Source organism: Cricetulus griseus, chromosome 6, assembly GCF_003668045.3.
Source record: "Cricetulus griseus strain 17A/GY chromosome 6, alternate assembly CriGri-PICRH-1.0, whole genome shotgun sequence".
Classification (NCBI taxonomy): Eukaryota; Metazoa; Chordata; class Mammalia; order Rodentia; family Cricetidae; genus Cricetulus; species Cricetulus griseus.
In genome coordinates, this window is record NC_048599.1 from 143,314,934 (window position 1) to 143,331,420 (window position 16,487).

The 16,487-nt window shown below is 46.2% G+C and overlaps 1 protein-coding gene across 4 annotated transcripts in view; it reads left to right on the forward strand.

Moving 5' to 3' along the window:
• Nucleotides 1–16,487, forward strand: part of Fubp3 (far upstream element binding protein 3) — a 49,988-nt gene that overhangs the window by 19,496 nt on the left and 14,005 nt on the right. For 3 of the 4 annotated variants that reach the window (XM_027423874.2, XM_027423877.2, XM_027423876.2), the window contains exons 3-9: nt 6,377–6,410; nt 8,751–8,800; nt 9,155–9,226; nt 10,481–10,538; nt 12,459–12,621; nt 13,966–14,064; nt 15,664–15,768. In XM_027423874.2, the coding sequence (XP_027279675.1) occupies nt 6,377–6,410; nt 8,751–8,800; nt 9,155–9,226; nt 10,481–10,538; nt 12,459–12,621; nt 13,966–14,064; nt 15,664–15,768 (581 nt within the window). The remainder of the gene's footprint in view (nt 1–6,376; nt 6,411–8,750; nt 8,801–9,154; nt 9,227–10,480; nt 10,539–12,458; nt 12,622–13,965; nt 14,065–15,663; nt 15,769–16,487) is intronic. The other variant, XM_027423875.2, reaches the window with a different exon arrangement.

Genomic DNA, 16,487 nt, shown 5'->3' on the forward strand with positions numbered 1-16,487 from the left:
CTCAAAGACAGGCCAGTACAGATGCCCAAATGCTAACAGTAAACATTGTGAATTTATCAATAAAAAGCACAGGGTGACAAGCACATATGGGTACTGGAGGCAGAATCTGAAGGAAAAACCAGATTCTCACCTAAAATCCCAAGTCCTTATTATAATGCATGTATTTTCACTTCTTTTATTTTGTTTGTTTGGTTTGGTTTTTGAGATGGGGTCTCACTGTGTATCCCTGGCTGTCCTGGAGCTCACTTAGTAGAATAGACTGGTCTGCAACTTGGAGAGATCCACCTGCCTTTGCCTCCTGGGTGCTGAGATCAAAGGCAAGTGCTGCCATGCCTACTTTGCTTTTTGGGGGTGGAGAGAGGTAGCATAGGCTGGCCTCCAAATTGCTATATAACCCAGGATAAAGTCCTTCCTAACCCTGCTGTCTCTACTTCCCAAGGACTGGGACTCCAGGCATGCCCTACCATGTTTCTGCCTTGTTATCTCTGTGAAATACACACTTTCTGTTTCTGCCTGTTAGTGAGGTCAGACAGCTCACCTGTTTAGTTCCCCTTCCCTTCCTTTTCCCAGTGTGCTTTCTTAGTGAGAAAGTGCCAGGAAGAGTACAGCTGCATCCTACTAAGTCTCCCTTACCTCTGCACATTTGTCTCATAACAACCAACTGTACTTGAGGAACAAGACATTATCCTCAAGTAGTCTGCACTATGCATCACAGTTTGATCAAGTAAACCTCTTTGCTAAATAACCTAGAGAAAATTATTTTTCTCTAAGTTTGGAATTTGAATTTGAACTGAACAGGAGCCCTGAAAATTGGGCCTAGCCTTGGCCTTGTCCTCATCTTCTCACTCCCTGCCCACTGGGAATAAGGTCACTAGGCCAGGTCTGGGGATCTGTGTCCTGTGTAGGAGAGAGAGAGCTAAGCATATGCAGGGCAGTGCAGGCAGGAGAAGTGTCCTGTGTGAACAGGAACAAGTTAGCACAGTCTAGGGAATGGCATTTGTAAGTGCTACCTCAGATAGCTTCTTTTTTTTTTTTTTAATACTTTTGTAAAAAAAAAAAAAAATACATTGGTATTTTGCCTATATGTATGTCTGTGTGAGGGTGTCAGATCCCCTGGAACTGAAGTTACAAGCAGGTATAAACTGCTATATGGGTGCTGGGATTGTAACTGGGTTCTCTGGAATAGCAGCCAGTGCTCTTAACCCCTGAGCCATTTTTCCAGCCCCTGAGATGATTTTTTAAGCTTGCTTGGTACTGCAGAAGGATAGCAGCTCAACTCACCAGGACTGCCTCAGTGCTCTTCCCTAGACTTTCAATCTTTTTGAGGCAGAGATGGGAATCAGGGGCTTGTCATGTAGCTCAAGCAGTCACACACTCATCACTCTTTGTATTGTGTGTGTGGTATACTTGTGGTTGTACACAGAGGTCAAAGGACTCTCCTTACATTTATTTGTAGGTTTTGTGGATCAAATTTCAGGTCATCAGGCTTTATGGCAAGTGCATTTACCCACTGAGCCATCTCGATGAACCATGATACCAAACTCTCAAACGCTTCACCTCTGAATGCTGTTACCCACATGTTCTCCATGTTTGTAGATACACCTGTGACACTCATCAATTTGGAAACCCCTGCTCTCAATTGCAATGCTTTCCTGTCAGACTTTGTACATGCTGAGGTGCTGTCTGACCTGTCAGAATTCTCTCCTGAGCTGCAGATCCTCCTGGCCTGCCTGTCAACCTCTGCTTTTGCAGCAGCCTGCTCAACTGCTGCTCCTCTGCCCCGCCTAAATCTAATCCCCTGGCCTTGGCTGGTGCTTTCCTACTTGGTGTTAGATTGCAGGGTTGCTGTGACTTCCTTCTAGAAAGTCTTCATCCAGGCTCAACCTTAGTGTTGGGGAGCTGGATGGGTTGTAGTCAAAGACAGCTCTGTCATGAGACTATCTGTGAGGGATGTAGCAAGACATTTTTAAGGACTGAGACTGTAGCTCAGTAGTAAAGCTAGGCTGAGGTCCTAGGTTCATTCCCAGCACCACCACAAGAAAGAAAGGAAGTGCTTTTACTTTTAAAACTATCACAAGTGAGTGAAATCCTGTTTCCATCTAAACTAGTCATACACATAACTGAAATACAGGCTTATGAAATGTAAGCCTTTACTATGTGGTAAATTGGTTCCCCATATTTACCATGGGAGGAAGGCTATGCTGATGGCCTCAGACCTCTACTGTTCACTCACCATCACTCTGTTGCTTCTTGGGTCAGGCCTTGCTTTAAGGGTGTACTGGTGGAGGGGTACAGGTTCTTATTCATCCTTGACCCTCTGGATAAGTTAGTGTACACTGGACTCTTAAGCACTCGAATGGCCAGATGTGGTATAACAGAAATAATAATTACAGGCTGAGGTGTAGCTCAATGGTCATATACTGGTCTAGTATGCAGGAGAGTCTGGGTTCCATCCTCAGCCCCTTCTAAACAGTGATCTGAAAGTCCCAGGATAAATGGCAGTTCCCTGTAGCGCCCGTGTGGATCCAGGAAGCTAGCATGAGTTTGCAGTTGTCCTGTGCTCTGCCCTGTAAGGCTGCTAATGACAGCATCTCCCTGGTAGTGGGGGGAGCAGGGGCAGCGCCTCGTGGATTTGTGGTGGCCTTTTTCTGCTCGTGAGCAAGCAGGAGTGACATTGAAACAAACTTGAACTTGCAGTTTTTGATGATAGCTTCAAACTCCTGATTCTTTCTTTACCTCCAGAGTGATGGGGTAGCAAGCATGTGCCTAACTCATCCTCACTTTGTGTTTGAAGATTGCAGACCAATTTATTCCAGTCTGAGAGAAACTGCAGAGCATACAGGCTATAACTCTCAAAGCTGCTAGGAGGAAGGAGATGTGGAAGAGGAAGAAAACACCATGCCTTTTTAGTTAGGATCTAGGAGGGGGAAATGACATGTTCATGGAAGTTGGTGAGCAGTTGCATAGGGGTGTGATGGTGTCTTTAGAAAAAGAACAGGAAAGCTGAGGGTCAGGACAAGCATGCTTAGGATTTCTTCAGTATCCAAAGAAAGAATTGGGGGCTGAGCAGAACCTACACTTGTTGAATTTAGTAGTGAGGAACTATTAAGCAATTGCCTATTCTTTCTTTGTTGAGAGTGTCACTAAAGATACCAGGCTAGCCTGGAACCCTCAGTTTGCCTATCTCTACCTCCCTTTCTCAGTTCTCAAAAATGAGTAATTGGAGGCCAGGCATGGTGGTGCATACCTTTAATCCCAGCACTAGGGAGACTGAGGTGTGTAGATCTCTGTGAGTTCAAGATCTGTCTGCCTTACATAGTGAGTTCCAGGGCAGCCAGGACTACATTAGAGAGACAAACAAGCAAACAAAAAGTAATTAGCAAAGTCAGTAAAAGATTACTTACCCAAGGCCTTTCTTTCAGCTGAGTTCAGCAAAGGAGTGGTCTATGGTCTGGAACAGGAGTTAACTGTAAAGGACACAGGAAGCCTTTGTGTCCCCCTTGGCCACCTGATATCGCTGACCTAACTCAGACTGGGAAAGGGCTGGTTATAATCAGGAGAGATGGGTGGGGTGGGGGTATAGGGAGGAATGTTGAGAAACTGAAGAGGAAGTCTGGGGAGATAGCTCAGTGTGTGGGAGCATGACAGCCTGAGGTCTTGTCCCCAGAATCCATATAAAGCTGGACTCGGTGTTGCAATGTCTGCAATCCCAGCACTCCCTGGGAGCTTGAAGGCCTGTTAGCCTGGTGTATGCAGCAGTGACCTGAACCTCCATGAACCCTGCACAACAAATGAATGTGCTCTTGAACACAAATAAAGACTTAAAACAAAAATCTGAAGAAGAAATAAACCACTTTTCTTCCTGCTGGAGCTGAATTCTGGTATCAACTCACGCACGAGGTGTTTGGAGGGCAGGAAAAGATGATTATTAGTAAAGTTGCCTGTTATAAAGTTGGGTTAATTGGCCAGTGATACTTTCTAGCATCTTTGCAAGGTACCTTTTTTTCTTCATGAGAAAGAGTATGTTTGGCACTATACTTTTTTTTTTTTTTTAAGATTATTGCTGAAATTGGCAGAGTGCTACTCCTTAGAAATAATTTCTTATATTGTCAGCTGCCTCATAGAGAAGTTCATTCTTCCTCATCATCCCAGGCAGTTTCTATTGTTTGGTGTGGAGGGTCAGTGAGAACTACCCTGTGTGTGCAGGTATGCTGGGATTTGGCTTAGGCGACTCAGAAAGTGAGGTGCCTCCTTAGTGTGATCCTCCCACCAGGAGGACAGAGGAGGCCTAAGAGAAGCATGTTAGTTGCATGTATAGTACCCAATGTTCTTTCACTGTTGGTTCCATTTTTAGGTATCCAATAAAATAGATGGATGGAGTCACACATGTGTAGTAGCCATGTGTTATGCTTGTGTGGAGATGGGAGAGGATTTGGGCTTCTCAGCCTGCCTGAGGCTAAATACTGACTTGATGGTGTCTGGTTTAGTCCTTTGGTACCATGGCCCTTGAAAGTGTGTATTTAGGAGGATAGTATGTGTGGATTTGGTTCTGGTGTTGGGGAGAACCTCCAAGTGTCAGGGAGACAGTTAGAATGGTGCCATGTAAATGACCAGTGACATGTACCTTGCCAACAAAAAGGAATTTCTGTTGCCATGAACACAGGCTGGCATTGAGTGGTGTTTGAACAGAAGCCCTAGAGTGTTCCGGCGAGTCTCACAGGGTTCTTTGTGGCCAAGTTGTTGTTCTGTGTTCCTGTGGCTTCTCTGCCAGAGACCATCATAACTGAAGATCATCAGCCTGTGGTGTCTAAACCAAGGGCTTGCAGTCTGCCATGTAGCTCTCATTGAGGACTGGCATTCACTAGCTGGTGTTTAGTTCTTCTGTATTCAGTGGACTCTTCATCCTCTAGTAGAAGAATTCTGATGGAAATTGAGGAAGCTAAACTTTTCTTTTGAGACAAGGTTCACTATAGCCCAGGCTGCCCTTGAAATCTGTGTGTGTGTAACTAAGGCTGGCTCAGCCTCTTAAGTTCTGGAATTACAGGGGTAGAACAGCTGTGCAGCCCACAAGCCTCTGCCCTTACCCTTCTCTTTGGCCATTTTCTTTTGTCCCCTCTTTCACTAGTGGACAGTTTTTGGGCAAAGCCTGTGATGGGGATTCCTCTCCTAAGCTGGAGAGTGTCCAGTTTTCATGCAAATGGGAATCAAGCACTGGGTAAGGGCAAAGAAAGTTCTAAAAGTCAATTAAAGACAACTCCCTTCCCCTGAGATCAGGGTTAACAGCATACAGTGTCTGTGCTTTGGTTGCAGACTGTCATCTTGCTATTGATCCAGATGGAATATGGTATTTTTTTTCTGGATCAATAGCTTCAATGAACTCAGTAGTTTAGTTTTGGCTACTGTTTCTCTGCTTTCTCTCCTTTTAGGATGTCATGGTCTGGTTTGCTTTTTGTTTGTCTTTTTATGGGACTCTACTGTTCAGGTAGAACTGAACAGGAAACAGGAAACAGCAGTTGGCCTTCTTATGCCTTCTCGCTTTTCCAGACATTGGTATGATTGATGCTTTCCCCAGAGACATATTTTTGAATGCTCTTTTAGCATCTCGAAAGGTCCATTCAGTCCTACGGTTTATAGTCTCCCTTTGTCCACTGACTGTATTTCTTAAACTGCATTTTCCAGAAGAGAAACAGCACAGAACCATTTCTGCTGATGGCTGGTGAAGGAGGGGCACATCAATAGCTGAGAGACAGAAACTAGTCCAGGGAGCCTGGCAGAGCCACTCTGGGAATGTGGTTTGCAGAGCCTGTTCTGAAAGTGAGAGCCGTTGGCACTCAGCTCTGTGAAATGGACCAGAGACACTGCTGCTGCAGAAGGGAGGAACCTGGTCCTTTGTGGTACTCTTCTGGGTGGGGTGGGGAATAACAGAACAGGGACATATGTGCATGTTCTTAGAGACTACAGCTGCCATGGAGCAGTCCTCAACAGTGCTTCCAAGGAGATAAATCTTCTCATTTGGTTTTAAAAGAGCAGGATGGACCTGGTGTATCTACGTTGGGTTTGGATGCCAAGCAGGAGGGAACGGCAGGATTTAGACAGACAGAGGCTTCCTTCCTAGGCCTCTCAGCATGAGGACACACAGATCAATTTCTTATCCTTCATTCAGCTGGACACTGGGTTAGAGACTGTTGAACAAGACGCACGTCCCCTCCTGTTTCATATCACATAACGCATTCATTTCAGCCACTGAGCCTAAATTACTGTTTGCTTTCTTTCTGTCTCCTTCCCACCCCCTGAACAGTAAGAATGTGGGTAAGGATGAAGTTAGTTTATCCGTGCTAATGCTTTGATTTTTCTTTTCTCTTTCTCTTTGCCACAGTAGGTAACCAGTTAGGGGCCTTGGTACATCAAAGGTAAGCAGTGGGTTATGTTTTATTATTTATTGATCATTTCTAATTGTTTATTGATCCACCATCTGCACTGGAGTGTTAGCAAGTCAGAGGTTGGGAGTGTGGGAAGCCAGGGGCTAGATTTCCCTAAGACCCATGGTTTCTGTCAGCCCTCTCCAAAACACCGTTGGCCAGAGGGAGCAGGCTGACAGAGGCACTAAGCCAGCCCCTGTTGGGTCTCAGGAGACTTTCACAATGCTGGAGTTGCTCTCTCCCACTGTAGATTAAATTTGAAAGGAGGGATGCATTGTCCTGCTGGTTCTGTGACTCTCCCAGTGCCTGAGGATCTGCAGCCTCTTCACAGAAGAAGAATGCAGTTCTTGGGTGAACACAGTGTGTGGGGCTTCAGAAACAGGATGTGCCTGGGATCAGGGGTTTGTTGGGAGAATCTTGGCTTGGTGCCTAGTTTCCTCTCTGCCTCTCTTTTCCCTCATAGCCTTCCATTAAGCTGAGGATTTAGATACAAAGACCCTAGGCTTTAAAAGGGCCCATCTGTAAGATGAGTATCTGGTCACAGCATCACCTACAGGAAGGGGGAAAGTGCCCAGGAAACTGGTGCTTCTCCTCTACAGACTGTTAATTATCAGTTATATCCTTAACCTGCACTGCCAGTGACACAGTTCTGCCTTCTGTGTTCTACATGAATGCTGGAGGTTTCTAAACATCACTAAGAGTCAGGTAAATGGAAGGTTTAGCCTGATTTTCTTGTTTGCGTTGTTTTGTTAATGAGTTAAAATAACTTATGTGAGGTTGTTGGTATGAAATGCTGATAAGCATTTCCTGTTACACTGTAATTGGCATGTTACTTTTCCAGAATGCCTGTTTGTAGAGCCTTAGAGCAGTGTCAGTCTTGCCTTCAGAAGAGAACATTTGAGCTGGGTGTGCTGTTATGTTATATCCCTGCACTTTGAGGCATAGACAGGATGTCTGTAAGTCCAAGGCTAGCCTAGTCTACATGGGAAGTTCCCGGCCAGCCAGAGCTACAGAGAAGGGGATTGGAAGGGAGTTAGAGATTGCCAGTGTTATTTATGAGGGCTGAGGAATTGCCCAGCTCTGTGGTTTTCTCCCTTGTGTGTGTTGTTGTTTCTGGGATCTTGTTGGGATTGGTTTTGTTTTCAGTGCTGGGGATGAGATAAGGACTGCCAGCAAGCATGCTAGGCAAGCACCTCAGACAGGGCTGACCCAGTCCTGACATCACCTGCTGTACTAGTCCGAAGGCATTTTAGTCAGTTCCTGTGGACCCCTTGTGCTGCATAAGCAGGCACAGCACTCAGCCCTAGGGGCTGGGTGTTAAGGGATGTTGGGCACCAGGAACTGGCCCCATTAGGGTCAGGTGAGTGCTTGTATTGCTCAAGACAGGGAAAGAAATGAGGAAAGATCCCATCTTACACGGCTGACACGGCTCCTGTCACAGTGATGTGGTGGCAGTGCTGTTCATGCTGCTGGATTTCTTCTAAGTGCTGCACTCCCTTGAAAACATTCACTGTATTTGATCCTTTCCATGATGGGTAAAAATCCAGCTGTGTGGGAGATGCTTAAAAATGTATGCTTTTTTTTTTTTATTTTTTTAACTACTTGTATTTAGCATCCCCTAAGGTAAATGTTTAGATTTAATTGCTTTCTGGGGTGTTGGGCAATTGGATATTGTTCATAGTACACTGCATGTTACATTTCAAAGTTTGTTTGAAAGAGCCAGTGGAGTCTTTTTTTTTGTTTTGTTTTGTTTTGCTTTGTTTTATTTTTTGAAGGCACCAGATGGACAGGATTGTATTTAACAGGAGTCTCTCACAGCACAAGTGAGGCGATTATACTGGCTTGGCCAGCAGTGATGAGGCTCTGCAGGGTGCTGGTTTTCTTGGGCACATACTACCTTAGAAGACATAAGTATATTGGAGAAAGGCCAGGAAACAAAAAGATCAGGAAATCCAAAAAGTTGGCTCTGTTTATATTTGGAGAGCACTCCCTAGTAGATATCTGAACCTCTTTCCAAACCCTAGCAGATCTTTAACTGTCCTGGGGTTGACAGCATCTGTTGGGCCCTGCAGTGACAACACAGCTGTATGTGGAACAGGCAGCTAGGGAAGGAGTTAGGTTCAGGTTCTGAGGGTGGGGTGGAGGTTTGGAGGTGTGGGCGTTCTTGGGTCATACTTGACCAAAGGGGCTCGGAAATGACACTCTCCGGTGCCTGGGAGGCCCGGGGGGGGGGGGCAGCATGGTCTGTTGTAAGCTTTTGTCTTGGGGATCTAAGGTGGTTGTAGGATTTTGAATTCTGACTTTTTCTCTTAAAACATTGTTTGTTTTTAGGGCAGTAATAACAGAAGAATTTAAAGTGCCTGATAAAATGGTTGGATTTAGTAAGTATCTGCATTGTCTTTTCCCTTAATTCTTATCTGTTCTTTTTGTAATGCTTCCTTAATTTCTGTTATAATCTTTTATGAGCTTGTCACCTGTGGTAGAATGCTAGTGGGAGTGTGGCAGGCATTGGGTTTTACCCCTAGCTGTGCTCACCTCAGCTAAAGTACTGTTAGCTGCTGGTGTCACATGCAGCATCTGTTTTTGTGATGCCCAGGAGTTGAGATGGGCTCCCCAGATGTTCACTTGTAGTGAGCTGTGAGCAAAGTTTAAATGTTTGCTGGGTTAATTAAGCTATTCGTGCACGATAAGTGTGGAAGGGGAGGTACATTCTGACCCTGCTCGTTTTGTTGCAGTTATTGGCAGGGGAGGTGAGCAGATTTCACGAATTCAAGCAGAATCTGGTTGCAAAATTCAGATTGCCTCAGGTAAGGGCTGCTTTTCTCATAAATTTGTTCAGTAGAAATCAGGGTTACACAACATTTTCCAGATCCAGTGTCTCTGCTCTTTGGTAGAAGCTAGGGTAAGTATGTGCGGTTGCTGTCTGTATTGCACTTGTGGAGTTGGACCCCACCTGAGCACCAGAGCAGAAGCCAGCCTGGAGATGAGGTTCATACCTGCCTTCTAGGGCAACACTCAACTCTGGCCAGCATGACATCTTCCTGACACCTGCCAGCTGGGCTAGCACCTATGTTTTCTGCACCAGAATGTGATGCCAGGCATAGTGGGGCCTGCACCCAGCTTCCCTGTACAACCACCCTTCCACTTTGTGGAGAGAGGACAGTAGGGTCCTGGCTGATTGTGTGTCAGACACCTTTCAGGACCCTCACGACACGGTCAGGGTTGGTCATTTGATATTAAAAGACAGATTGAAGAGCAGTTTTTATTTCATTTGTAGTTTTATTATGTTATCTGAGTGCCTCTTCTTCCCATTTCAGAGAAAGGGTCTGGAGACATTCTGGTAGAAGATATTTGTCATTTATAAGATACTCGCTGCAGTGTCTTGAAGGCAATAATTGCTGTTAGCTGTTTGTCTTGAGAATTTTGTTTGCTTGTTTTTACAGCACTGGGGATTGAAAACAGAATCTCACATAGGCTAGGCAAATGCTACATCCCCAGTTCCCTCTTTGAACTTTTTGAGGAAGGATTTTTTAAGAAAGCATTTTTTAGGGTCAGTCTAAAACATCATGTGGGTGTTAGAAACAAAGGTTTTCCTCTGGTGTCAAATGGTCCAGGACCCCTGCTGCATCCCTGCTTCCAATTTCTTGGGATATGGATACAATAACTGTTGTGATGTGCTTGTGAAGTCCTTATTAGTACCCCTCAGCAGTCTGCAGACTTGTGGCCATGAGACTGCTCTGCAGACAGAGAGCAAGGGCATCATGATGAAGTGACTCAGATACTACTGAGCCTTTGGGCAGGTCAGAGTGAGTGGAAGTTGGCAATTAGGACCAACTCTCAGAGCTCTGCTGTGTCCTCCTGGCTCCCATGTGGGACTCAGTCTCTACGTTGAGAACTAAAGTTCTCTCCCCCAGCAAGACAAACTGGTCTTTTTGGGAGACTGCACTTCTGTGGGGGTGGTTTAGGAGCCAGCGCCAGAGAGACAGTCTACACACAGAGGCAAAGGCACATGGTTGCCTGATGCCCACCAACACACCTCATCTTCTTGATTCTTCTTATAGAGAGTTCTGGGATTCCAGAGAGGCCCTGTGTACTTACCGGAACCCCAGAAAGTATTGAGTAAGTTTGTTTTATTTACTTTTTCCTTTTACTCTTCTTCCTCCTTCCCCAAGTGAGGAGAAATGGAAGGGCAAACTGTTGCTGCAGACTGTCGGTCTGTGTTGAATCCGCCCCACAGCACACCTCCAGTAGGAGAAAAGCCTGGGAGGTTGCCGAGCCAGGAGAGCTCTTCTGTTACCTCGAACACACAAGCCTAGAATGCCTCCCAACTGTTGTGGCCTCTCCATAAACCAGGGACTCAGCAGTGGACATTCACCCTGGCCAGCCACCTCCTTGTTAACACCTCCCACACCGGAACAGGCCTGGGTCAGAGGACTGGATCACTGTGAGCGACAGAGAACTGGGTACCAGGCCTTTTTCCTGGGCTGGTTGGTCCGCTTACCCTTCTGACATTTGTGAACCAAGTGAATCCACTCTTTGTGGCTTTTGCGCCACTCACAGAGCCTTGTGAACCAGCCAGCATGTGCCTTGGCTTTGGAGTCCCTTGGTGAGAACCCTGATAATTTGCCTTGATTTCCTGTCCTGGTACATGCTTGCTCAGAGCCCTGTACCAAACACAAACTCATAAACCTAAGTACCTCCTAGGGAGGAAGACTGTGCGGGCTGGAGTGGTTCACTTTCCTCTTTCAATCCGTACAGTAGTGTTTCACTAAGGAATGGGGGAGCTGAGATTATGTCTGGCTCAATAGGTAGGGTTGTTTTATTGTTTCCATTTCTCAAGGAGCCTAGATGGGTTTAAATTCTCTTGTTCTGCTGTAACATTGCAAGCAGTGAACCAGAATAAATATCACTGGCAGGTGTGCATTATAGGGCAAGCTGGATGGTTTTGCTGGAGTCACAGCATTTTTTTTCCCAGCACAGGTTAATCTAGTACACTAGCAAAATACTAAAAAGCTGCTGCAGCTGAGAGCCCATAAGATGATTCTGCACACAAAGGCTCAAGACTGCAAAAGACGGCACGTCCTTCCTGCTCTTCTAAACATTCCTACTTTGTATCTACCGGAGGAGTTGAGGCTTGAGAATTAAGCTTTAGGAGGACTCTTTCTCCAACACAGCCAGCCTGTCCGGTTGCTGAATCTGTTTCTATCAGAGGAACCAAAAAAAAAAAAAAAATAGATGGTGTGTGATGATTTAAAGGATAAATTCTGCAAATAACAGCCAGGGAAGATTCTGGTGCAGAAAAGAAAATTGGCCCAACATATGACATTGGTAGGCTGGGTTGTACTGTTGCCACATTGCAGAAATGAAGTCAGACAGTGGGGTGTGAGGCACAAAGTCCCTACTGGACTGCACCAGTCAGGTGCTCCCTGAATACAGCTGCAGCAGGACACTGCCCCTTGTGCCCTAGAACTACACTGGAGATGTTGTGGGCTTAACTGGAAGTCCTAAAGCAGTGTTGCTGGCCACAGGGAGACATTGGGAGTTCAGGAGCTCAAGCGTGGTTACTAACCCTTGCTTTCTTCCGTCTTTCTCATCGCTCCTTCTCTCCCCCACCCTTGTTAACAAGTGTGCTGAGTGTTTCCCTGTGAGGGTTGTGCTGGATTGGGGGACAAGAGACAGGCAAAGGAATAAGAGCAGGCTTCTGCCACCAGAGCTGACATTCAAAGTAGGAGGCAGGACATTGTGAAGACACAAGCAGATGTAGAGGGCAGATATATAGGGATTGGGGTGTGACAGTGGTCTGTTCCTTGAGACTCCACCTGGAAGCTGTAGTGATGTGATGTGGTGTGTGTTGCTTTTAAATTGCAGTTCTGTAGCATGGCGAATGGTTCAGACCTCCCAGGTTGTAAGGCAGGAGCTGGAGCTGGATGGAGGGCTGCTTTGACTCCTTCGTGTTTCCACCGGCACCATCTCCCTTCCCAGAAGACCTTAAACATCTATTTAATGCTGGGTCTCTTGTGATTTTTCTCCCTCCCAAAGACAAGCCAAACGGCTCCTGGGGCAGATTGTGGACCGCTGTCGGAATGGACCTGGCTTTCACAATGACATAGATGGCAACAGCACAATCCAAGAGCTTCTCATCCCTGCGTCTAAAGTGGGTCTGGTCATCGGCAAAGGAGGGGAAACAATCAAGCAGTTGCAGGTGTGTGAGCACCATGTGTTGCTGAGCTGGGCTGGCCTTGCACATGGTAGAGCCATTGTTCCCTTCCAGACCTCCTCTCACATGGGACAGGATTCCTCCTTTTGACAGACACATGCTGATGCCAAGTGTCTGGGGCAGGAGAGACACCATGGGACAGCCTGGAATCTGCTCTTAAATATGCTAATTAGACAAGCTAAGGGCACATACCTGGAATTTCAGCACATGGAGGGCTGAGGACTGGAGGATCAGGAGTTCAAGACCAGCTTAAGCTACATAATGAGTTTGAGGGTATCCTTGGCAACACGAGACCCTGGCTTAGGGGGCATTCATTAATAGCTAGGTATGGTGACACAGGCCTGGAATCTCAGAGCTTAGGAGACTAGAGTTGGAAGACTGTATGATGGAAGCCAGCCTGAGCTATAAGACCCTATCCAAAATTGAGCAAACAACTACAAAAATCAACCCATAGCACATGCCTTCCCCCAGCATCTCAGAAGACAGAAGCAGGTGGATCTCTTTGTGTTCCGGGCTATCCAGGGCTACATTGAAAGACCTCAAAACAAAGAAGCCCAAAGTACTCATTTACTTTTCATGTGCCCGGGGTTCTTGTCTATAGAAAGGGGGGTGACTGCCTTACTGTAGCCAGAGCTGGAGAGATACCCATTCCCGGATTTCCATGAGTCACAATGGAGAGGCAGCTCTTAGCTTCGGAACCCTTTTATATAAACAGAAACACCTCCAGTCAAGAATGTTTGAGATTGAATATCTCCAGCTAAGACAGCCACACTGAGAATGGTTAGACACTCACTTGAGTGCATGCTCTACTGAGTTCTAAGCAGACTTCAGAACTCTGGGACTTGACAGCTGTGAGTGATGGCCTCCGTGTCATATCCCAAACCTTAGATTTGTAGAAAGCCTCCTACAGCCTAGAGTCAAATGTAAAAGCATAGGATTTGGTGTCACAGAACCTGCTTTTCAGCCAATTATCTCTGGGCCCCTGGGTGATTTGATAATCCATCTCACCAGTGCCTGGGAGGCAGCAGCGTTGATTGCATGGTGGGCACAGGATGTCATCAGCTAACGGATAAGCAGAACACATAGCTTAATGTAAAGACTCAGTAGGAACAGCACCCTAGAGTTCAGATACTCCAGACATGGGTAAAGAAGATGAGCACATTGAAATTTCGTCTTATGTGAAGTGTGTCAACAGTCCTAGCAGCCAGCCCAGGTCCAGATGGGAGGTAAGACACAGACTTAGGATGAACTGGCCGAGTCCTGCTTCTTGAGGCAACGTGCATTTTCCCCATTACAATGAGGACTGTGTGATTGCATATTCCCCAACAGGAGCGGACAGGTGTGAAAATGGTCATGATCCAAGATGGCCCATTGCCCACAGGAGCAGACAAGCCTCTCCGCATCACTGGAGATCCATTTAAAGTACAGGTAGGAGGGAACTTGAGAGTTAGATTTGTCTAGCCCAGGGGTTCTTAACCTTCCTAAGGTCCTTTAATACAGTTCTTCATGTTGTGGTGACCCCCCATCATAAAATTACTTTCATTGTTATTTCATAACTAATTTTGCTGCTGTTACGAATCATAATGTAAATATCTGTGTTTTCTGATGGTCTTAGGCGACCCTTGTGAAAGGATCATTAAACATCACCAATACCCAAGGGGATGTCAACCCATAGGTTGAGAATTGCTAGTCTAACCCAAGTTGTTGGCAGCTGATGGTACATGTTTGGGGAAATGTGCCCACATAAGAACAGGCCACTGCCTGGGACAGTGTATACACTAGTTTTTCACATTGCAGATGATACTGGGTGACCTAGATTAAGTATCCTGTTAGCCTTGCTGAGCTGTGGTCAGCTTAATCCATGCCAGCTGGAGGTGCAGATGAAAACAAGTGCCAGGCGTGTTGCCCTCAACACAGCTTCCTGTACTGAGAAAGCCGAGTTCAGCCTGTGGCTGTACACTCCCTCTTGCTGGTATAGAAATGTGTCTATGGCTATGTGTTGTCAATGAAATTCTAGTGTTGTGTCATCTGCAGCCTGTCTTCTTACTGCACCTAACCTATTGTTCTTTAAGAGCATTGGGGCTGGGCTTTGTGGTGTATGCCATTAATCCCAGCACTCAGGAGGCAGAGGCAGGCGGATTTCTGAGCCTCCAAGACAGCCAGGGCTACACAAAGAAATCCTGTCTGGAAAAACAAAGCATTGGACTTTGACCCAGTGAAGTTAGCCAGTCCCTCAGTTTCAGTGCCCTCTCCTTCAGCTGTTCTCACTGCACCAGGTGCTACTGGTGAAAGACAGGAGTAGAGCTATCAGTACTGCAGTTCCTCCCTCCCTTCAGGCCAGCTGCTCCCAGTAGCCCCTTCCTCCAAAGAGCTCCCAGCCTTCTTTAGAATAAGATTACTGGGTTGCAGAAATGATCTAATGGATAAAGTGGTTGCCTTACAAGCAAGCATAAAGACCTGAATTCAATCCCCAAAGAAAAGAAGCAGCTATGTGTGGGTGGTACTTGTTAATCTTAGCTCGGGGAAGTAGAGAGAGGTGGATCCTGAGAACTCTCTGGCCAGTAGGCCCAGTCTCCTAGGAGACCTTGAGGCCAGTAAGAAACCCTATCTTAAAAATCAAGGTGGACATCTCCAGAGAAACAGTGCCTAAGATGGTCTCTGGCCTCCTCATGCCAATACAAACACAGGTACACAGTCAGTTGCATCTTGTCTTTGCACCAGTAAAGTAAGTTTCCAGGTGTGAGCCGCTATATCCACCCACTGTGTCAGTTTACATAGTGCTAGGGGATGAACCTAGATTTGTGTGTGTGTATGGTAGAAGAGCTCCACAAACACATCCCCAGCCTCTTGGAATGTGTCTTCTTCGGGAAAACTCTGAATAGGTGGAGAGCATGCTCTAAGACTCGTCCTTGTCAGCAGCGGAACACTTTCAGTCTTGGGTCGCATTGACCCTGACCCTGGCTTTTCACCTGCTGCTGTCTTTTCCCACAATTTCTGCATTGGTGCTTTTTGTTTCTGTTTGTGCAGCAAGCAAGAGAAATGGTCCTAGAGATCATCCGAGAAAAAGACCAGGCTGACTTCCGGGGTGTGCGTGGCGATTTCGCCTCCCGAGCAGGAGGAGGTAGTATAGAGGTGAGCTGGACCCACAGGTCATTGGGCAAACAAGGCTGAGTTCAAAGCCAGCCTGGTTTACAGAATAAGCCCAGACCGCCGGTGCTACATAGTGATATGATCCTGTCTCCCTTCCCCCCAAAAAGTGCCACTAAAATCACAGTCACACTTCTCTCAGCTCCTTAGCCTCAAACTGACTATGTAGTTTTCTCATCTTCAAAACTCTTAATTAAGAGTACACACAGCCAGGCGATGGTGGTGCACACCTTTAGTCCCAGCACTCGGGAGGCAGAGGCAGGCAGATCTCTGTGAGTTCGAGACCAGCCTGATCTATAAGAGCTAGTTCCAGGACAACCTCCAAAGCTACACAGAGAAACCTTGTCTCGAAAAACGAAAAACAAAAAACAAACAAAAGAGTGCACACACTGCTCAAGGGTATGAAAAAGAAACAAGCTTGGAAGACCAGCTAGCTGCCTTTCAGGGCAGATACTCCTGGTTTTCAAGGTTTTGCTTCAATGGTTAACTTGATGTTCAGATGGGGACCAAAATCTCAAGTTTTCACAGTGATATGTATTATGATTATATCAAACCTGGAATCTTGTTTTATTAATGAAATGAAATGGTATCAAAATCTGTCCTGCAATTTTTATTTAGGCCACAATGTGCAAACATCATGCCTAGTGCAGTGAACCAGATTCACATTGGCCATTCTGGACAAGGTAGAGTCGGGCAGAAAACAC